Source organism: Salarias fasciatus, chromosome 12, assembly GCF_902148845.1.
Source record: "Salarias fasciatus chromosome 12, fSalaFa1.1, whole genome shotgun sequence".
NCBI lineage: Eukaryota > Metazoa > Chordata > Actinopteri > Blenniiformes > Blenniidae > Salarias > Salarias fasciatus.
This window is the reverse complement of record NC_043756.1, coordinates 30,895,357-30,917,849: the sequence shown is the minus strand read 5'-3', so window position 1 is coordinate 30,917,849 and position 22,493 is coordinate 30,895,357. Positions and strand designations below refer to the sequence as shown.

General features: G+C 51.7%; 3 protein-coding genes across 4 annotated transcripts; all 3 read left to right on the top strand.

Annotated features, from left to right (window-relative positions):
• The first annotated feature begins 4,562 nt into the window (after positions 1-4,562).
• On the top strand, positions 4,563-11,936 carry ckap2l (cytoskeleton associated protein 2-like). 2 transcript variants are annotated; one of them, XM_030105004.1, is made up of 9 exons: positions 4,563-4,704; positions 7,682-7,748; positions 7,831-7,885; positions 8,241-9,544; positions 9,678-9,879; positions 10,035-10,193; positions 10,420-10,480; positions 11,178-11,328; positions 11,457-11,936. In XM_030105004.1, the coding sequence occupies exons 1-9, from the start codon at positions 4,665-4,667 to the stop codon at positions 11,764-11,766; spliced, it is 2,349 nt and encodes a 782-aa protein (XP_029960864.1). In that variant the 5' UTR covers positions 4,563-4,664; the 3' UTR covers positions 11,767-11,936. The 2 variants fall into 2 exon arrangements, with proteins under 2 accessions (XP_029960864.1, XP_029960863.1); XM_030105003.1 differs by having other exon boundaries at positions 11,175-11,328.
• A 3,516-nt stretch (positions 11,937-15,452) lies between these two features.
• On the top strand, positions 15,453-22,457 carry vamp5 (vesicle-associated membrane protein 5). The gene is made up of 3 exons (XM_030105175.1): positions 15,453-15,689; positions 18,561-18,707; positions 20,667-22,457. The coding sequence occupies exons 1-3, from the start codon at positions 15,687-15,689 to the stop codon at positions 20,805-20,807; spliced, it is 291 nt and encodes a 96-aa protein (XP_029961035.1). The 5' UTR covers positions 15,453-15,686; the 3' UTR covers positions 20,808-22,457.
• LOC115398426 (basic salivary proline-rich protein 2-like) lies at positions 18,721-20,660 on the top strand. The gene has a single exon (XM_030105174.1). The coding sequence runs from the start codon at positions 18,890-18,892 to the stop codon at positions 19,574-19,576; it is 687 nt and encodes a 228-aa protein (XP_029961034.1). The 5' UTR covers positions 18,721-18,889; the 3' UTR covers positions 19,577-20,660.
• Positions 22,458-22,493: the final 36 nt, after the last annotated feature.

The window sequence follows — 22,493 nt, the reverse complement described above, 5'->3', positions numbered from 1 at the left end:
CCGGCGGTCCTGGAAAACAGAGCGACATTGAACCTCACACGGCCGTGTGGGTTATTAACAAACATGGACCAGGGTGCATGATCATCCTCCAGCTCTGGTTCTGTGCGGCTATCTCTCAGGCGTCTGTAATCCTCCCCTGGAGGTTCAGACTTTTCATGAGAGATCACGCGGTGACCAAGTATCGCGGAGGCGGGGTCATGGTACACTTCACTGAGCACCTGATGGAGGTCAGGGTGTCGGTCTCTGATGGAGGGTGGAAGTGATTCCATGCACACATGGATGCTTCTGGACTTTTTCTTCCAGAAAAGCTTCAGCTTTTCATGAGTGGAAGGGGAGGGAGAGTCCAGGAGGAACCGCTCGACCTCTCAGAGGTAGTCCTCTATACTAACCTCTGAGCTGCGGGGGTCGAGGCGTTCAATGTCTCTCACCAGGGATCCTGACTGGCGGGTGCTCGGACCACGCCCCCTGAGAGAGTTGAAGCTGTCAGAGTCTGCTGGGTCTAACTCTGACCGATCTCGGTGCGGATACAACCGAGGGTCTCTAGGCCGGTGGAAGTGGAGGCTACTGGGGTGGATGGACTCCACAGTAGCCGGGGGTCCGAAGCTGCTGGCACCGTGGGGGGCCTGCAGTGAAGGAGTGGCGGGAATGCCAAGGTGCACGCCGAAGCGGCGGGACCCAGATGGAAGGGGACCGGCTGGAGGTGGAAGCTGAGAGACCTCAGCGTAAGAAGCAGGGGAGGAAGCATGATGGTGATGTGGAGCAGAATCACTTACCTCATGGTAATATGCGGTCTGCATCCATGCTATGACACTCGGCTGGCAGACGACGTCGAGCCTCCCTGATCGGGTTGCTTCAAGATGACCCTGGTTGGGGTCGGGCTGTCCATCTGACTGGACAGGTTGAAGATCACATCGCAGGTCTGCTCCTCCCTCCCGAGGAGCGCTGAGCTGTGGCTGGACCGGGTTCCCGGTCCTGTCAGCGGAGTGGAGGTCGCTGGCCTCTGATGGTGTTTCTGAAAAACCTGCGGTATATTTCTCCTCTGGTGGTGGAGGAGTGATGTGTGACTCTGGGAGCTCCACAAGGTGGTTCTGGCCCGGCCGGGCCAGGTCCTGTGGGTCCGTGGCGTCACAGGTCAGCTGATCGTTTTGACGTTGCAGCTGACGAAGATGCACTTCGGCTTTCTGAGCTTGGAGCTCGGCTTTACGCTGGCAGAGTAGCGTAAGTTCGTTTAAAGTGCTTGTAATGACGCTCGGCTGGGTGCCGTCCGGCTGGGTGAGCTTGTCAGCCAGTCTCCGGATCTCTGCGTCACACTCTTCAATGCTGAAGTCATTGAAGTGTCTTCTCTCTGGCACGGAGAGGCATGAGAGCACCGCCGCTGCTGTGCCATGCAGGGCTGGCTCTGGAGGCGTCCGCAGCGCCTCTGCTGCTCCTGATGTCTGAATGCTCTGATTATCCATGATAATAGAGGCTTACACTCAATATCAGATGAGCTTGCTTGTGAACACGTGTTAGGGTGCACAGGTGAGCCGTACCTGTGACTTACAAACCTATGAGGTTATGTTAATTGCTCTACTGCAGCCTAATCAGGTTAGTAAGACGAGTCTAACAAAACCTGGTGAGCAATAACTTGACGGTTGCTTTCCAAGAAGAGTTAAAAATGCATGTGATGCACATTTAACTAGAAAAACCACTCTCTATACCACTTCACAACCACAACTGACTTTGTTCGGCAATGTTGTAACACGTTCTCTGAAAAACCAAATTCTGCCAGAATAAAGTTAACAGCAACGAAAAACAACAAAGGAACAATTCAGGTTTTGGAGTTTTGTGACAAAGTCTGGTTTAAAACAGCCTCACACGGGCCGCACCAATATGTTGGGGTTTACGATTGGTAATTGGGAATAAATTACTAAAGTATTGATTACTGAGAGTAATTGATTACTTTAAGGAATTTAGTTACTTATTAATTTGGGTAAATTTTGATTTACCAATTAATAATTGCAGGTCATTAACAGTGGATCACCAATAACAATCAATTACGGCGTAATAAACTGTTTAAAGTGAAGCACCAAGTAATTTAACCCAACATCAATTGTTATTAATCAGAATAAATGGTTATTTATTCATTAATAATGCTAAATAATCAGTTATTTGGGAATGGAGTAGACCACAGAGTGATTGAACCATTAACTTATTGATTAACAAGGTGTTATTAATTAATCAATAATGCCACAAATTACCAATTACTGGAAATGGGCAAATTACAGAAGTTGTGAATTATGCATTAAATAAACCTGTGGGTTATTTAATTGATAATTCCGGGGCACCACCTCGTCAGAGGAACATTCATTACCAATTTTCAGTCTCAAAGATGGGAAGATAATTTAAGCTGGATGTTAATCTTTGGATAAACAACCGTTAAATTATCAGAGAAGGTGTGAGGTCGAGCATAGACTGTCCAACCATGGGCATTTGTCACAAGACCACCAAAACAAGAAGCATGAATCGTTCAGTTAATGAGCGTTTATTAACAATGTCTATTACTAATTAACACATGATCAACAAAACAAAACATTCAAACTTGCAAGTCCTGTGGGTGTGTGTGTATGTGTGTGTGTGTGTGTGTGTGTGTGGTGTGTGAGTGAGCGTCTGGAGACGCACAGGAAGGGGCGTTAACCCGTTCGGAGCGTGGCCCGATGGGGTCGGCTGTGTGGTCCTTCTTCCTGGAGGAAGAGGAGGTGTGTGTGATTGTGGGCGTGAGCGTGGGTGTGTGTGTGTGGCAGAGGGCCACCCTAAGCGACAGGAGTCGATCCTGAGTCACTCACGAAGTAGGCGTGACTCGGGTCACGCTCGGGTGTTCGTGAGTGTGTGGATCGCTGAGGAGTCAGCACATGGGTGTCCGCATGCGCGGTAGAGAGAGAGAGAGAGAGAGAATGAGGGAACGCCCGACGGGCAGCGCATCTGTGGACCCCGCGATCCACGCTTGCGTAGATGAGAGAGAGAGGGAGAGAGGATGAGAGAGCGGGGGAGTCTCTCTGGGTCCCGGGTCTGGGCTCCGCGAACTGAGTGAGAGCGGAGCGACGGTCCCTGTCCGGCTACCACGTGAGGGGTAGCGGGGAGGGGCGGAGTGAGAGAGTGAGACAGAGAGCGAGCGAGCGGGCGAGCGGCGCGCGTGCGTGCTCTCGACTCGAGGTCTACCGCGCTGTTCAATTCCCTACTCTCGGGTTAGTAAAGAGGAAAGGCGGAGGAAGATGAGCCTGTCTTCCTACCTCACACGCACAGATGCAGGGCTAGCCGGCATCTTGCGGGTTGTGGGGAGGAAGCGCGTGCTCGTGAACGTGCGCACGGGGGCGCACGAGGAGAGAGAGAGAGACGGAGCAAGATGAAGAAAGGAAACAAAGGAAACAACAATGCATATATCATGAACGGCTTCAGTCCTGGTTCACAATAAAAACACACAAGCATTGAATCATCACCACTATCTAAGCTGCCTAAAGCCTGCCCAGGTCTCAAACCTTGTGTGGTGGGGCTTTAACGAGCGGCTCTCCGCCGCTGTGGGTCCTGTGGCTGATGAGGTGTTCGGTGGGGAGATCAAAGCCGTCGCTCTGATCCCGATCCGGTTCTGTTGCGTCCAACAGAACCTCAGGCTCTTGGAGAGATCCACGTGGAGGAAGAGGTCCCGGTTCCTCTGTCCGGGTCCTCAGTTGGGTTTTGGTCGGCTGCAGGGGGAGGAGAACGGAGGAGCTCTGAGCCGTGGTCCAGCTGGTGTCTTCGGTCTGCTCCGGGGGAGTCCCTGCCGTTCTGCTCCGCTGGGAAAAGGGGCTTCACCGGTGAAGAGAAACTGGTCCCAAAAGTCCCGGCCAGCGGGTCCGTTCGGTACCGGGTATAATCCGTTGGAGAGACGGCTGTGCGTCCTTCCTGGATAAAATTCTTTTAGAACTCTGAAGATGGAGGGCGGGATCTCCACTTTTGAGTGGCGGTCGCTCAGCCAATCAGAAGGCGATCTGAGTCCTCCCTCCTCTGCTCTGGGGAGGAGCCTCCCGAGCGCCCTCGTGAGGTTGGCAGTGGTATTGCACCCTTATCTGGCTTCTTTGTTCTGTGAGGACAGATAAGCGGCCATTACATGAGGGTTTCTTTGTTCTGAGCACATGGTGGAGGACATGGGCAGCCATCTCAGGTTCTGGGGAACAAGATGGCTGTGGCCTCCTGCTGAGAGGAAGAAGTTTCTCTCTTTGTTCTAGAGAGCTTCAAAGTCTGCTGCGTCTCCACCACAGCGGGGGTCATGTCTCCTTCATGACGGGGGACAGTATTCGCAGACAACATGACTCCGGGTCATGCCTTAGCTGGGTCTGTCCATCAGTGCGTCCCCAACATTATTATTGTTATTATTGTTGTTGTTGTTAATTGTTGTTGTTAATTGTTGTTTCACGCTCAACACTCTCCTCCAATCAGCGCTCAGATCTGCGCGGCTCTTTGGCCAATCAGAGGGATTTTTTTTCTAAATTTGAAACGGGCCAATCAGAGGAGAGGGGGCGTGCACTCGCGGCAATTTCGAAGCCTGTTTACCGGGGGGCAGGTCGTCATGGAGTCGGTTTAACGGACACTTTCTGCCTCAAACTGGAGACTTTAATCCGTTAACGGCGCCGAATCGAGAGGAAGCCGCGATGGGAGAGGAAGAGGCGCCGGCAGCGCTCTCCAGGAAGGGTGAGCGACCGGTCCCTGTCCCGCTCAGCCCCGCGAATCGCTCCGTTTAGCGTGCTAATGCTAGTTAGCTGAAGTTAGCTTCATATGTGTTGATAAATCTGTGCTCTGTGGGCTGTAAATCTGTAAATGTAACGCAAGTCTATGTGCGGTGTGTGTGTGTGTGTGTGTGTGTGTGTGTGTGTGTGTGTGTGTGTGTGTGTGTGTGTGTGTGTGTGTGTGTGTGTGTGTGTGTGTGTGTGTTCTCTTGTATTTCTATCCTTGTCGGGGCCAAATGTCCCCACAAGGACAGCAAAACGTGGAACGACGTGCCTTGTGGGGACCTTTTTCCGGTCCTAAGTAGGAGAAACAGTGTTTTCTTGACCATGTTGTTGTTACTGAAAAAAGTAAAAGTGCAAAAACATTTCTTTAGGGTTAGGCTTTGTTGTGGTGTGGGTTAGGGTTAGGGTAAGGGTCAGGGTTAGGGGCTAGACATGAATGGGAGTCAATGGACGGTCCCCACAAGGATAGAAATACAAGACTGTGTGTGTGTGTGTGTGTGTGTGTGTGTGTGTCTCACGCCTTCCTGCCCCATGTCAGTGTGTTTCTATATAACCTGAGTCTGTAGGAAGAACAGCCACTCAGCCCGTGTTTCACCGCCTCCGTTTTATTCCGAAAAAATAAAAGATCCAGTTGGAACTGATCAGTGTTTGATTGAATTGAATTAAATTGAATTAAAGTCCTTTATTTGTCCCACAGGGGAAACTGCAGAGTTCCAGCAGCACAGAGAAAAGAAATATAAATAGAACAGAAATGTGAAAATGTACAAAGCCATACCGAGAAAAATACATAAATATAATATAAAAAACATATATAATATAAATAAATATGGTAAATGGACTACACTTGTATAGCGCTTTTTACCCTGCATGACAGAGCCCAAAGCACGTCACACTGCAATATCACATTAACCCTTCACACCATACTGGGTGGTGGTAAGCTGCTGCTGTAGCCACAGCTGCCCTGGGGCAGAATGACGGAAGCGAGGCTGCCAATCTGCACCATCGGCCCCTCCGACCACCACCAACCATTCACTCTCACAACTTTCATACTAGGCAAGGTGGGTGAAGTGTTTTGCCCAAGGACACGAGAGTTTTACACCTGCTGGATCGAACCGCCAACCTTCCGGTTATAAGACGACCCGCTCTACCAACTGAGCTACTGTCGCCCCCTAAATATAATTATATAATTTAGTAACAGATAGGCTATAATCTAACAGACATTATTAAATCTTTAAATACAAATCTAAGACATATAATTAAATTAATACCAGATATACACTAACAGATATAAATTAAATATAGATTTAAGTATACATTTAAGACAAACATATACAATGTAATAATAACAGATATTAAATATGAATTAAATATAAATTTCAGACAGACACATATGTACAATATAATAGAAAACTGTAATAAATACAGCAAGAAATATACACAGGAGTTTCACAGAGCTGAATCCTGCATGTTTCTCTGTTGACCTGAAACAGTTTGAGTTGATCCACCAACAGTAGAGACAAATGTTTGGTAACACTTTACTTGAAGCACCCGGTATAACACATGATAAGTACATTTATAAAGCATTATAATGCCATTATAACACGTGTTGCTGTAGTTATAAACACTCATACATCACAATGCCAGGACCTAACCCTGACCCTATGCTGTATAGTGGGTTGTAAAGCATTTTGATCATGTATGAGTGTTTATAACAATTTATAATGTGATGATTCAAGTAAAGTGTTACCCAAATGTCATTTCAGAGGGATGTCGTGAACAGATTCTGTCCTTTCAAAGTAACTGTCATGAACTTGTAATATGAGGACGGATTGGTTTGTTCCCTTTTTTTATCTTCTGTAGTGTTTTTTTCTCCGATGCTATAAATAACCGATGATGTTTTCATCACCCGGCTCTGTTCGATGTGCTTCTATCCCGCCTCGAAGCCTCATCGATCTTTAGAGAGCTGCTCCAGTGAAAAGACATTATATCAGTCGTCACCTCAGCCTCCTGCGTTTTCCTCTGGGCCAAAGAGAAGTCAGTACTTTTTGAAGGTTTTACATGATTTTCTAAAGCTGAAAATGCTGGAATTTACACGGAAAATCAGGAAGTTCAGTATTTTGCAATATGGGAGAGGAAATGCAGTCACACGTTTAAAAACCGGAACGTGAGGCCCGAATTTTCCCGTTTGCAGAAAGAGCTCACTTCCTCTTCATTACGTCTCCAGCTGAAGGGACATGAGTTCACCGTCGAAGAGATGTTACGATGTTCAGTTCTACCTGCTGTTCCTGTGTTGGCCAGGGTTCTGCAGCCTTTCTGAAAAAAAGAACCGTTTCAGTGACTTTCAGCCAAGTGCAGCTGTTCTGGAGCCATAAAGAACATTTAACCTTTAAAACGAGGTGAAAGCTGCTCAGGAAGCTTCAAACAGAAACTAGATCTAATAATGCATTTATGAAGCTTTAACTGCAGTTCCGAATAGAGAACATTTTATTACACTGAACCTGTTTTGTTCCTGATTCTAACAGTTTTTTTCTTTTCAGGCTCTTTCTTGATCACAGTTTTGAATTTTTTTGTCCGTTTTTCCTCTTTTTAAACAGTTTTCTTTGCTTTTTTCTGCCATATTTCATTTTCTTACATTATAAATTGGAGCCATTTCAGGTTTTTACAGCTGTTCTATCATTTTTTTATCCATTTCTTGTGGTTTTTGCTATTTTCACAATTTTTCTTGAACCATTTTTGAATCCCTTTTGAACCGAGAGTAACAAATCATAAATAATTTAAAAATAAGTTAATTCTCGTATCATGTGATGAAGGCTTCATGGAGCAGCTGCAGAGGGACTGAAGAGCCACAGGTTGAACACCGCTGGTCTGGACGCGTGCGTGTGTGTGTGTGCGTGCGTGTGGTTTGAATTGATCGGCTGGTCTCTGTCTTCTGGCCGCAGAGCAGCGGAAGCTGAAGCTGCTGGAGTACCTGGCCGCCAAAGGGAGGCTCAAAGCGCCGAACCCCAGGTAGGAGACGCCACGTCCCTCAGTCTGGACGCATTTGACCACATGCTGAAGTCTGACACGGCCGGTTTAACCCCCCCTCCAGGCCGTACCTCCGAGAGAACCAGCCGAGGACGCGGCCCGCCGCTCCAGCGCCTCAGGTAGGCGGAGTGTTTACCGAACAGGGACGGTACGACCATGCTGTGGAGTCATCTCATTACAATCTGTTCCTAACTCTCCTTTTAAAGTCCTGGTTTCTCTGTTCTGGGTCCAGAACGTGATCCAGGTCTCTGAATGAGCTCAGTGAGGTCTTCCTCTGTAACAAACCAGCAGCTGTGAGGCGCCCGTCCTCCTGAAGCCTTTCCTAAAGGATTCACTGGGTGGCGCCACAGCGCTGAGGCTGACCGTCCAGACTGGAGGAGTTCTGACGGAACCTTTGAAAGTTCCTGCAATATCAGGGGCGAGACCCTGGTCCTGCTGATTCCACTGAGCTGCTTCTGTTTTTTTGCTTCCTAGGTTGTCAACGCAAAAGAGAATGAAGCCCCACAGAGGGGGGTCAGGCAGGGCGGGGTCGGACAGAAGGGGGTCGGACAGAGGGGGGTCAGCAGCGCAGGGTCCAGACCAGACCCTGCCTGGAAGGTGTTGAGCGTCTCCAACAGAGTGACGATCAGCGGCGGCGCCGGAGTTTCTCACAAGAAAACCAACCTTCCAGTTTCAGCCAGCGCCCCGGCTCCGCCCAGACGCAACCGGAACCCTGAACTCGCCAGACCCGCCGCCGCGTCCTCCAGACCCGCCGCCGCCGCGTCCTCCAGACCCGCCGCCACCACCGCATCTTCCAGAGTCACCGTGTCCACCAGACCCGCCGTGTCCTCCAGACCCGCTGCCGCGTCCTCCAGACCCGCCGCTGCCGCGTCCTCCAGACCCGCCGCTGCCGCGTCCTCCAGACCCGCCGCTGCCGCGTCCTCCAGACCCGCTGCCGCGTCCTCCAGACCCGCCGCCGCCGTGTCCGCCAGACCAGTCGCCACCACTGCATCCTCCAGAGTGACTGTTTCCGCCTCCTCCAGACCCGCCGCTATCTTGTCCTCCAGACCCGGTCCACGTCCAGCCGCCGGCGTCGAAAAGCAGCTGAGGGTCCAGCCTTCCGTCAGAGCTCCTCCCAACGCGCCTCGTCCTTCAGTGAAACCCAAGAGCAAGCTGAGCTTCAGCTCTAAAGCTGCCTCTTCGTGTCCGGCGGCGGCGGCGGCCAGCAGCAGGATCAGCCTCGGGCCTTTGACCAAAACCAGGACCGGGCTCACTCCAGCGGTTCCCCGGCCGAGACCCGCGGCGCCAGGCGGGGCACCCACGGCCGCCGCCAGCTCCATTCCAGCCGGGAAGGCGGCGCCCAGACGCCCCGGACCCGGGCTTGTGTCCCGCCCGGCTGAGGGCGGAGCCCGCTGGCCTCTCTGCAGACCACACCCTGAGCCCACCAGCAAGAATCGGCGGCGGCCGGGATTCGAACCCGCGCCTGCAGGCGGCTCCACGAAGCCAGGCTCTCCAGCCGAAGGGGGGGCAGCTGCCTCGCAGACACCCAGCAGGCCGACAGTCCGGGCCGCCGCCACCGCCGGGAAACTCCAAACCAGCAGAGGAACCGACGGCAGGCAGCAGAACCGAGCGGCCCAGATCCCAGCAGGACCTCCACCGGGGTCACAGACCGCCCCTCAGCCGGCCAGAACCATCAGCCTCACGGGCCGCACCGCAAACACCAGGACCCCCGAACTCACCGCCAAGACCGCCGCCCACACCGACAGGAGGAGGCCGACCGCCGCCCAGCAGCAGAGACTGTGAGTAGGAGGGGCTTAGTGCGGGTCCAGGGTCCGTCCCGGGCCCAGCGGGGGTCTTCGGTCTGTAAAGTGACAGTACAGGCCTGTAGTTTGAAGCTCGGTCCGTCCCGACCGCTGTGGCCCGGCTCCGCAGGAGGAAGCTGCAGGAATGGCGGCAGGCTAAAGGGATTTCCTACAAGCGTCCCTCCATGCCGGCGCCGTCCTCGGTGGCCCGGAGGACCACCTCGGTGTCCCAGACCCCCTTCTGGAAGTCCATGAAGGAGGAGGACGAGGCCCAGTCCCTGATCTGCGCCGTGGACCAGTCCCTGGCCGACTGCATCACGCTGCTGGAGGAGGTGAGGAGGAGCCTGTGTAGACCCTGACCTGGACCCTGACCCGTGAGGACCCTGACCCTGACCCTGACCCGGACCCTGACCCGTCAGGACCCTGACCCTGACCCGGACCCTGACCCGTCAGGACCCTGACCCTGACCCGTGCTCGTCCCCCTCAGGGTTGTCCTCCGGACCGGGTGAGCAGCGTCCTGTCTCGCCTGCCGCCCGTGTCCCAGAAGTTCACCAAGTACTGGATCTGCCGCGTCCGGCTGATGGAGCGGGACGGAGACCTGGACGTCCTGCCCGTCTTCAAAGACGCCGTCCGGGTCGTCATGGAGGTAACGGCGCCGTCCCCTCAGGACCGCGTGGCCCCGCCCCCTGGCAGTGGAGGCTGCCGCCGTTGGAACCGGCAGATGCGTTGTTGCCGTCTGCAGCAGCGAGTGGACGTGGACAGACGCTTCCGTTTCAAAACATTTCCAGGCTTCTGATTGGCTCTTGAGGGGGAGACAGGGTCTCCGGGTTCTGTCCAGCTGCTGATTGTCTCTTTCTGTCTTCTGACCGCAGCCGTTGGACGAGCTTCGAGCCGTCGTGTTTGAGATCCTGAAGAGGAAGAAAGAAATCCACGGTAGGTGCTGGACGGCTCCGCCTCCTCGTTGACTGGTTCTGAAACCCGGGACCAGCTCCAGACCCTCCATAGGGTGTCTGAGGGCTCATGGGAGTTCGCCCGACCAGTCCTGGTGTGTTCTGTGGACTCGGAGACGGCGTGGGACCTTTGTCCCTCGTGGTGTCTGGTGGGGGGGCTTCAGGACTGTGGAGTGGGACATGCCAGGACTGGGGGATGCTGGTGATCGATCACGTATATCTGGATGATTGTGGAGTCGGCTGGAGCTGGTTTCCATGGTAACGGAGATTTCTCAGTTTTGAACTGGTGTTCTGGGAAACAGAGTGACAGGAAGTAGTTAGTTTTCCCCCCCGAGTTCCCCGCTGTGCTCCCCCTGATCCAGCAGAGGGCAGCAGACCTCAGAGCTCTGAACCCGTTCAACATATCACCTCCTCATCCTCGCTCTTCATCCTCCTCATCCTCGCTCTTCATCGTGCTTCATCCTCCTCTTCATCCTCCTCATCCTCGCTCTTCATCCTCCTCATCCTCGCTCTTCATCCTCCTCATCCTCGCTCTTCATCCTCGCTCCTCATCCTCACTCTTCATCCTCGCTCTTCATCCTCCTCATCCTCACTCTTCATCCTCGCTCCTCATCCTCACTCTTCATCCTCGCTCTTCATCCTCCTCATCCTCGCTCTTCTGTTCTCGGTTCTTCCAGCAGCTCCTGAGGAGGAGGAGGAGCAGAGCGCCGGAGAACTCGGTCCGGAGGCCGGACCCGACTCCGCCGTGACCCCCAGACCGACCCGGGCCCTCATCTGTGGCCAGAACGGAGACTCGGCGGTCATCAAGTACAAGATCACGGCCACGCCGGGGTACGTGGGAGACGCCTCGCGTCTGCGTTTCCCCATAAGAACAGCTTCAGGTTTACGCTGCTTTCCTGTCGTTCGCGCTTTTCTAAACTCCTGGTTTGTTTTTTTCGTGTTCGTCCTCTCGCCTGCAGCGGCCCGCCCAGCCAGAGCCGAGAGGCCGTCAGGGTCAAAGGTCAGGAGGTTCGCTTCTTCACGCCGGTCCGGCGCTCGGTACGCATCGAGCGGCGCTCCAGCAGATACCCGGCGGCGCTGCAGGACCACGACCCCTGCGTGGCGTCGTACCACGACCTCTTCGGCGAGGTGGAGGGGGAGGGGGAGGGGCCAGATGGGGGGGCGGAGCCTGCCGAGGACAGCTGCGACGCTCCCATGTACGTTTACCGGGAGAACGGCGCTCTGGAGGACAAAGTGGTCGTCCGGTTGGTCTGTGACGACTCGCCGTAGACTCCGCCCCCTCCCCCTCCCCCCTGCTTTACGGTTGACCTTTTGACCCTGATGCACTGTAAATACTCGATGGAATAAGTTCTTGTGTTTGTGGTTCTGAGCTCCTGTTCCAGACGGCGGCGCTCCTGTTTGTTTGTATTTGTTGTGAAAAGACAATAAAAGTTGAGTTGGCGTTAATCGACGTGTTCTTTCTAAAACACACTTATCCGAATTTTCTCTCGTTTTAGTGTAAAAAAAAAAAAAAATCAAGTGTTTCCTAAAAAAAAATCCAGTCTGATCTATTTAACTTGAGCCGTCTTTTTTTAATCCTTCATTTTGAACTTGAAAGTTTTTCGGTGTGCTGCAGACGAAACGAGTCGGAACTGTTGCATTCTGGGTGTTTTTCCACAGCTTGAGGCTCATGCTAGTTAGCTAGCTCTCATGTTAGCGTCAGTGATATCCCAGCTTGGCTGTCAGTGTTTAATGTTTTTTTTTTTTCTTTCACATGGTGGTTTGGCCAGATTGGAGTCTCCTACTGGCCGGTTTTGGCCCACGGGCCTCATGTTTGACACCCCTGGTATCAAATGAAGTTATGATTATTACACATTATCTTCTCCTGGACCCCCGATAACCACCCGACCGACCCCCAGACTGCTGCTTCCTGATTTACTCTGCAGCTTTTCACAACACGCCCCTTGACCTCTTGACCTCGCCGCCTGCCTCTTGACATGGACCCGGACCGGGAAGGAGTCCAGGAACAGACCCCTGGAGTCTGGATTCCTGAAGACAGCGTGACTCATGGGAAAATTAGCTTTTTAAAAGCTGTGTTTGACTCCAGGTTGCGTCCCTCTGTTGTGGAAACTGAGCAGCGAGTCACTGATCTGATGCCAAAACATCCTAATCCTGAGGAGAGGTGGAGTCGTGGGTGAGATTTCGGTTCTGCAGATCCAGGTGGAACCGGCGTCTCGTTCCAGGCCTCCGATCCTTCAGGTGATTGGCTGGAACATGTTTTGGGCGTATCGTTGAGTGAATTTTTAATTTGGAGGAGGAGTGGAGGACGGTGCTTCAAACCATCTGCAGCTGCTGAGGCTCTGAGGCAGAGTGAATTCTGGGCCGTCACACGGATCGCCGTTCCGAAAGACAAACGACGGCAGAACGGCCCGTTTCTTCTTCTGCCTCATCATAGTCAGCCGCTGCTGACCGCCGGAGGATTAACCAGCTGACACGCTTTTCAGGAGGAACAACGGCCTCCAGTCCCTCAGAGGCACAAAGGCCGCCTGTGGCTGACGGGAACCGGGCTGGGTTCAGACCGCCGGTCACGTGACGGGGCGGGACGGCGCTCGGCTCGCTCAATGTCCGCTTTGTGCAGCGTTTCCCAGAAGAAGCCGCCTGGCTTCCCGTTTCCTCCGAGACCGGTCAGATCCGACCGGAGCCAGAACCAAACCGTCCTGCCAGGTCAGCTCGGCAGAGATCAGTGGTCCCGATCGGACCCTGGGCTGAGTCCCGAGTCCTCCTTCAGTCCTCTGACCAGGACCAGCAGGACGGGACGAACCGATACAGACGCCGATATCGGCTCTGATGCTGCACAGAGCGAAATATCGCTCAGCTTAAACTCCAAACTGTGCCACCTGCTACATGCTAAAAATCCTACATACTATATGCTAAAGATGCTACATGCTATGTGCTACATGCTGAAAATGTTACATACTACATGCCAAATATGCTGCGTGCTACATACTACATGCTAAAGATGCTATATGCTAAAGATGCTACGTGCTATGTGCTACATGCTGAAAATGCTACATACTACATGCTAAATATGCTATGTGCTAAAGATGCTAAAGCAGATTAAAAGTGCTTCATATAGAGAAACATAAAGTTACATAAAAACATCAAACTGAGAGAAGAACACAGCGTTTCAGGCAGAAACCCTGCAGACGGGACGTTCTGCACCTGTTCTGATTCCATCGTTTTGATGTTTCTGGAGGAAATAAGAACCAGCTTCCTTTTTCTGCTGTCGTCCTTTTTCCCTTCTTTGAGTTCAACCTGTAGCAGCGTCCTCACGGCGTTCAGAACCAGAGAGAACCTGACAGAACGTAGAAACATCGAATACTGACTTTATGACGACCGTTTTTCCAGTGAGAACTTTCTGTCTTCCGTTCACATGAAAACAACAGGAAGATTGAAGTGTCGTCCTGTAAACAGAACCTCGAATGTTGCTACGAGCAGTGACTCGTGCTTCAGGAACAGTCCCTGATTGTCCGTCTCGCTCTGACTGTCCTCCGGTGTCTCCGGCCTGCGTTGACATTCCAGAGCAGGACGTCAGAACGTCCCTCAGAGTCCCGGAGACAAGCTTTCATGAGCAGAGCGTGTTTCTGAGGGCGGCGGGTTTCCAGTCAGCCCCGACAAGGAAACACCCTGAACACACACACACACACACACACACACACACACACACACACGAGTCCATCAAACACACGGCCGTGTCATGAGCCTCAGGCCCGGCAGATCAAGCTGCTGTCTTTCATCACCTTCTTTTCACTGGAATCCACAATAGAAACACAATAAAAGACCAGAAACAGATGAATTTATGAAAAGACCACGGTCTTCACTCGCTGTGAGGCAGGTCTGTCTGGAGAGTTGATAAAGTTCTCACTTATCAGCTTCTTTTCACTGGGTTCATGTTCTGTACGTCCAGAGTTGATGGATTTATCGGCCGGACTGTCAGACAACAGCCTTCAAACAGGCAGGACGACTGTACCGCACGGCATTACAGTACACTGCTGTAGACTCCACTGTTATACACTGTGCTATGCTATGCTATGCTATTCTATGCTATGCTATGCTATGCTATGCTATGCTATGTTGTGCTATGCTATGCCGTAGTATACTTTTAATACTGTTCTTTGTTGTATTTTGTTGTGTTGTTGTGTATTGCATTGTGTTGTTAGTTTAATTTAATGTAATGCTGTCATGTTTCATGATTCTCCTCTGTACTCATGTTCTGGCAAACTCTGATGTGTTATGGATCATTCTGTCTTGTGTGTTTGTTTTTTTATATGTAGTTTTGTCATGTTGTGTTAGTTATTTCATGTCATGTTATGGTGCAGTATATTTAACTGTTTTGTTATAGTATGGTGTGTTATGTTAAATTGGTACTTGTGCTGTTTTGTTTGCTGTTTTATGCCAGTATATTAGAGACCATCTTGTTCTATTCAAGGGTTCCCCATGATGTTATTATCCTGCTATAAAATGACTGACATGTTATTGTCATGCTGTTATTTTTGTGTGAAGTTAGAACGTTACTGTGTGTTGTGTGTCGTATAAAAACCATCTGTGCTGTGTTCCGTTATGTTCCGTTATGTTTTCTATTACATGAAGCCCTGCTTAACGATCGCTTTATTACACTGTTCTATGTTCTGCCTTTATTTCCATGTTTATACAGTTTCTGACACCAACACCAGTTTGTCAAATATGTGACCCAGGCTCAATAAGAGCGACTCTTGTTTGATCAGCGAGTCGCTTCTGTTTTCTTTAACTGGTCTGAGTTCATGTCTGTTCCTGCAGATGTCTGTTCTGCCGCATGTCACTGAGTGATAACACCACCAGCTGCCGAACCACCGGGAAATCCGGAATTCACCCGGCAGGGGGCGGGGCCTGTGCGTGGGGGCGGAGCCCTCGACAATTGCGCAATAGTAAAGTTTGAACGCCTCACAGAGCACCGGTGCGGAGAGCGCGGCCGCTGCAGCCGAAGTGAAAGTGAGGAGAACGAACGACAGGAGGAAGGAGGAGAGCCGCGCGCAGCCGGTCACGCCTGAAGCGAGGTTAGGTTGCGGGACCGGTGCGCTGCGCTTCCTGTTTTGCAGCGTTGAGCCGAGTCGACCTTTAAATGCGTCTCTGGAGGATCCTGTGACTCTCGGACTCGAACTCACCGAACAGACATGGTAAGTTCACCCCGGGCCGCCGTCGCTCACACCCCCGCCGGGAAAACGCCTCACTCGGGGAAAAAAAAAACCCAAAACACGGATTTCTGAGTTTCCCGTGAACTTCTGGGACTCGAGGGCAAAGTCCCTGAACGCAGCACGGCGGCCGCGTCCCAATCTGCGCAGACGGTTTATTCTAAGAATAGAATAAAACACGTTTTTATCATCAGGCCTCCACAGCGGCAGACAGCTGCGTTTCCGTCTGAGATAAGATGAACAAGTCTGGCTTCAGGCAGCTGTAAGCTATAGGGAATAAACATGAAATATTGTCTATTTTATCCGACGTTTTCATCATGTAAGCATATTTTTTGGGTATTTAACAAGAGTTTTTTTTAATATCTGCAATGGGAAAATTAAGTTGATCTTCCTCGATAATCTTTCCTTCCTTTTAGGTTTACTTTGGGCGAATTGAATTTTTAAAACATAAAAGTTTATGCATTTACCCACATAGCATATCACTGTTCAGAGTTCAGAATGTCTGGTTTGTTTATTTAACCCACGGTTCAATAAACCAAGTTACGATCAATTAAGTCACTTTAGAAATAAAGTATCAATAAAGTAGGAGTAAAAGTTAAAAAGTATTGGTAAAGTATCAGAAACAGTGAAAAAGTATCACTAAATGTAAAATAGTATCAGTAAAGTACCAGAAATAGTAAAAAAAAGTAGCAAAGTACTAGTAAAAGTGGAAAAGCTTCAATAAAGCAACAAAAATAGTGAAAACACTGAAAATCTGGCAGAAGAACAAGACTAAGAGTGAATCAGTTTGTTTGATAGTGAGCAAACACAATCAGTGTGATGGATCTGCTGTCCGGCTCCTCTGATTGGTTCAGCGATCCTGAAACGAGCTGAATCCGAGGCAGAGATGTTGATCTTCTCTGTCACAAATCCAAATATCAGCTGGTGTTACTTCAGGTGGTAACGCTGGGGCACAGACATGCTGGGGCTTGAAGTGGGCGTGGCTTCCCCCTCCAGGTATGTTAATGCGGGGAGGGGGGATGAGGAAGGAAGTGAGGAGGGGGCCGCCGTGGGCAGCGCTTCCTGCAGCCTCAGACTCTCTCTATTGTTCACATGCCGCCCGGCGCTGCCCAGAGTCTGGTAGCACTGGCCTCAGGGCCTGGAGGGGGCGGGGCCTGGAGGGGGCGGGGCTGTGGTGCAGTGACCTGCATCAGTCATCTGTCAGCTGGAAGGTTGCTGGTTCAATGCCTGTCACAAGCTCTGGCTTGTTTATTCATTTGTTTATCCACATTATTTAAACATTTGAAATGAACCATTACAAAGTTACCAGTTTTTAAATTTTTATTCATTATTTGATATTTATTTATTGAATTAACTGATTTAATTGGCCAAATATTTAATACAGATTTTAAGGAAACAATTGCAAAGTAATTTGAAATAATGTAGTTAACGACTTCATCCGAATATCGAACAAACATTTGATATGAACAATTACAAAGATTACAAAGTTTAATATTTAGCCAGGCTTTTCTGTGTGGAGTTTGCATGTTCTACCTGTGCAGTGCAGTTCCCTAGCAGAGAAACGGCTCGCTGTCAGGCTGTGGTTTCCTGGGTTTCCTCCAGATGTGCAGCAGCTGTCAGGATGCAGATGAGTCTGTGGTGAAACTTCCTGTTCTGCTCGCTTCACCTGCTTCACCTGCTTCACTCTGCGGTGTGAAATCGAACCGCAGACCAGACAGGAGGACGGGAGACGGCAGAGCCACGAGTCTGGGCTCTGTCTGACCTTTCGATTTTTCGTGTGAAAACAGAATGTGACCCGCAGTGGCGCCGCAGCTGCGTTCGCATCAGTCTCATTTCCGTTTTTAGTTAAAAAACGAAACAAGAAGTCTTGCTTTTTATGCTGCTTTTCATTTCAAACGAGCCTCATCAGATGAAGTCTGTTCCTCACAGCTTCCCCTGGCAGAGGCCAGAGAAAACGTGGAGAGCGAGTGTGCACGAGCTCATTTGGTTTACCTGTGCGTGCACGTCGCTTACAGCAGGAAGGCCAAGGCGTTCGAAGTCCGCCGTGAAATCTGCACGATGCACGTTTGAAAGAGCTGATTTAACACCGTCATGCAGGAGCAGCCCGCTGAGCTAGCCAGGTGAGCTAGCCCGCTGAGCTAGCCAGGTGAGCTAGCCTGCTGAGCTAGCCAGATTTACGTTCTTTGCCGCCGTCACCAGGCTGGTTGACGTGGCGAGGAGCCGGTAGGAGAGATGATCGATCTGGAAAGGCCCAGAAGGAACAATCCTCCAGTACGCCTCTAAAGTCACACCGTCATGAGACAGCGAGCAGTGGTAATTAGACACCAGCCTCACTGTCTCGCTGCTGTGTGCGGAGGAGATGAAGTTGAGTCCGACCGTCCCCCTTCAGGGACTCCAGGCTTCAGTCTGGACCCCTTCCAGTGTCAGCGGCATCATGGGTAATCTCAGCACAGCTCGCAGTCCTGCAGGCCTCTTGATGGTGCGGTGGCGGTGCAGCGGCGGTGCAGCGGCGGTGCAGCAGTGTTACAGTGGCGGTGCAGCGGCGGTGCAGCGGCGGTGCAGCGCTTCGCTGTGGAGCGTCACTGTTGATCTTCTTAAACTTCGTCTCTTCTCTGATTCGGCTCCTCGGGATCCGGTTTGCTGGGAGAGCAGAGCAGCAGAACGTTCTCTCTGTCCTGAAGCTCAGCGTGAGCCGCTTCAGCCTCGTGACCTTTGACCTTTGGGTGACCTTCATGACCGGCCGTGGGACCTGGCTCCTCTGTTTGTCCCCAAAACACGAGGAGCTTCCCGTCCCGCAGTCTGTTGAAGCGACAGACGCTCTGAGGCCTCAGCTGACGGCGTGTGTTGATTGGACAGGACGACGGGGGGCGGAGCCGCCTGCAGCGCACCCAGGAGGAGGTGGAGGAGGTCAAGGTCATCATGCTGGACAACATGAACAAGGCCGACGAGCGGGCCGGCAAGCTGAGCGACCTGGACGACCGGGCGGAGGAGCTGCTGAAGCAGGTGAGGAGCCGCCGCCGCCGCCGCCCAGCTGTTTGTGAAGGGATGAGTGCGGTGGAAAACCCGGCACTCAGACCTGGTCTCCAGGGCGGAAACGTCATATTGAGCTCTATAAATAAGGCGGAGGCGGAGCTGGACAGGAAAACAAATGTACAATTTACTTCCTGCCGCTGCTTTATGGCGCTATGTTTAGAAAGGCATTTCCTATTGTTTTCCAAGATGAGTGCGGCGAGCTGGTCCCCCTGGCACGGCGGCCTGCCCCGGGGCCGCCGTCCGTCCGGGGGTCGCGCCGTTCCCACGTCGCCCCGTCCGGCGGCCATGACGCGCCGAGCCCAGGCGGCCTGAACCCTCCGGTCCAGCGGACGGCTGCGGGGTCGCAGTCCAGCGCCCGCGCCCCGCCTCCGGCTGCGGGGTTGCAGTCCAGCGCCCCGCCTCCGGCTGCGGGGTCGCAGTCCAGCGCCCCGCCTCCGGCAGTGGGGTCGCAGTCCAGCGCCCGCGCCCCGCCTCCGGCTGCGGGGTCGCAGTCCAGCGCCCCGCCTCCGGCAGCGGGGTCGCAGTCCAGCGCCCGCGCCCCGCCTCCGGCAGCGGGGTCGCAGTCCAGCGCCCCGCCTCCGGCAGCGGGGTCGCAGTCCAGCGCCCCGCCTCCGGCAGCGGGGTCGCAGTCCAGCGCCCCGCCTCCGGCAGCGGGGTCGCAGTCCAGCGCCCGCGCCCCGCCTCCGGCAGCGGGGTCGCAGTCCAGCGCCCGCGCCCCGCCTCAGGCAGCGGGGTCGCAGTCCAGCGGGCAGAAGAATAAAGACAGACAAACAGTGTGTCGTCCTCACGGCGTATTGACGACTCTACACAGCAAACACATAACACTCGGAGTGTTCTGAACTCTGCTAATCCCAACAACATGACCTTTAACCTCTGACCTGCTGAGGATCTGACTTGGGATCAGCTCCATCAGTCCAGACTGTGGTCCTCTGGTAGATCTAGTCCAGCAGCAGCACCAGGAGCCGGACCGGCAGGGTTCTGTCCTCAGCCTGTGTGTCTGTACTGCTGCAGGGAGGAGCAGGGTTCTTCCAGAGGTCAGAGGTCATTCATTCCTCAGTGACGGAAGGAAACGTTCAGTCTGCAGTAAATCGTCCAGGCTGGAGGTGGTATTCTTCTGAGTTCAGCCTGGTGAGGCAGGCTAGCAGGTTCCTGACAGGCTAGCAGGCTAATAGCCTTTAGCGTCACTGTGAGTTCAGGTGTGTTTCTTCCTGTAGATGTGTCTGCGGGTGTGATGATGAGTCCCCCGATGTCCACGGTAACGCCGCTTGTTTCATTCATATAACAGCAGAGCGGGAGGCTGTATGCGGTCTGTCCTCTATGTCCACAGTGTCTGCTGTTCGCAGGTCCGTGTGGTGTCCGGTTTGTGCGTTAAGTGTCACAGTGTCTGTATACGGCCCGTATGTCTGCTCGAACTCTGGTTTATTCCGTCTGATTGTCAAAAGTAATCCCGCTCAGCAATCCGTGATTTTATCAGATATACCTGGAACCAGATTACATGTTTTTAATGTACTGTAACAGATTACAGTTACGGGGCTGCGGTGAAAGCAGCTGTTGTTCGAGCTGAGGCCGAGTTCCAGCTCAGGACTTCCTGTTTCCTCGCCTGCAGGAATTCATAGTGTTCAGATAAACGTCTCCGTTTCATTCAGGACATCGTTGACTTTTGACCTTTGGGCCCGTCCTGAGCTGCTAGCGCTGGTTTTCCTGGATGACTGACCGTCCAGTGTGAGTGAATAAACCCGAGCCAGTAGAGTCGCGCCGATCCGGCGTCGGTGACTAAACGGCTGTCCGGAGGAAACGGTGGAAACGCGTGACGCTGATTTCTGGTTCTCTGCCGGGAACGGGATGACTCGGACGGAGACGGAGACGCTGACGCTCTGCGGCTCCTGACCGGGGCGACATGCTTTCATCTGGTTTGTTTTTCCTCCGCAGGGTAAAGTGTTTGAGAAGAAGGCCCAGAAGGTGAAGGAGAAGAAGATGTGGGAGAACAAGAAGATGAAGATCATCCTGATCGTGGCCGGAGTGGTCGCCTTCGTGGTGGTCCTGGGACTGGTCCTGGGCCTGGCCCTGTAGAGACCCTGAACTGAATGGACCCTGGGACCCTCCGCCGCTTCCCCGCTTCTGTGTTTTTTTTGTTCCGTATTTAAGGGAGGGGGCTCCCGCTCTGCAGTCGGCCTCCAGCCGATACGGTACCGCTGGAAACGGCTCGTCTCTCTGCGTCCGGTTCCTCTGTCGAGTTCGCGCCTCCGCCCGCCGAGCGCCTGCAGAACCGCCGCCTTCCTGTTCTCCGGTGGCTCCGGACACCGTTGCCATGGAAACGGTGGCCCCGAAGGCTACGGAAGTTTCTGCGCTGGAAAACGTTGTGGTGTAAACGGCGCTTCACCGAGTGCAGGAAGGAAGGCGTGAATGACTCCTCTGTAAAGATCCCGTCCTGAAAGAGTTTATGTTCTTAAATTTGTGTTTTCTGTGTTGATTCATGTCTGACTCTTTTTTTCCCAAACGCAACTATTTATGATGCTCTTTAAACATTTTTAACATTTTCATGAAATCAATTCAAAAAAGATTTTTGAACAGATATAAGAGAAAGGAATGATCCAAAAAAAGTGAAAAATGAGCAACATTTGGGCTGCTAGTTGAGTGTAAAGAGCTAATTGATTGGCTGTAAAATAATATGTTGAATTATTAATTGATTCTTGCAGGTGATGGCTAACAGCGTGAAGTTTGAGGCACTCTGTGACCTTTTTTTTTCACATGTTATCAAAAATTTGGATTATTTTGTTCAAAATGGAGCAGCTACAAAGAGGCCTGAATGGAAGATAAATATTCCTAATGATTTTTTTTAATGATTATTTTCAAAGCTCTGAATCGGTTTGAGCTGATCCATAGTCCCCTGATGTTCTCTCTTCTTCAGATTATGCTCATTTTCCTGAGTTTCCTCACATTTTAAGACATTTTTGTCAGATTTCTGACCAGTAATCAATATCAGCGAATCCACTTTGAGCCGAGCTGAATTAAGAAAAAGCTCTAAATAAGGAAATGGGGCACCGAGAGGCTCCATGTGTGGCGGAGGAGGCTGAAAATGCTGAAAATGTAAATAAATAAAACTGGTCCCTCAAGGAAAGGCTGGAAGAGACGCCTGTTTTCACAGTCACCAGCTGAACGGCGCCCCCTGCTGGTCGATGATCAATAACCTCAGTGTATTTCCTGTTTGCGCAACATCTTGGAAATGATCCAAACTGAGTGACTATGCAGCAGGTAGGTCAGAGGTCACCCTCAGTGTTCAGGTCTGGATGTGTTGTGCAGGATCAATGCTGCTGATCATTTTCCATACCTGATCTGATCTGTCTGGAGAAAAGTCCTGTTTTTATACTGTGTTCATGTTCATGTTCCAGGTCTTATGTCGAGAAATGATTAAAATATTTCAACTTTAGAGCGTCATATTTTACATAATCACGCCAGCACTGATCAATCATGTAAGCATTGATTGATTACAGAAGCGTCAGCTGACTGCTGCCATCTGCAGGTTGTTGTGCAAACAATGAATCCTTCATAAGTACACGTATTGTCCCAGGTTTAGCGTCCATTGCATGTTGATTTATATTAATGAAAGGAACGATGCAATCTATGAATCTCTGTGCCTCTAAGGGTTCCACTCTGTACACAGTTTAATCAATAGATCGTTAAAATCAGCCAAAAAATGGAAAAGCCCCCCCCCCCCCCCCAAAAAAAAAAAAAGGCAAATCAAAGACAAGAATCAAT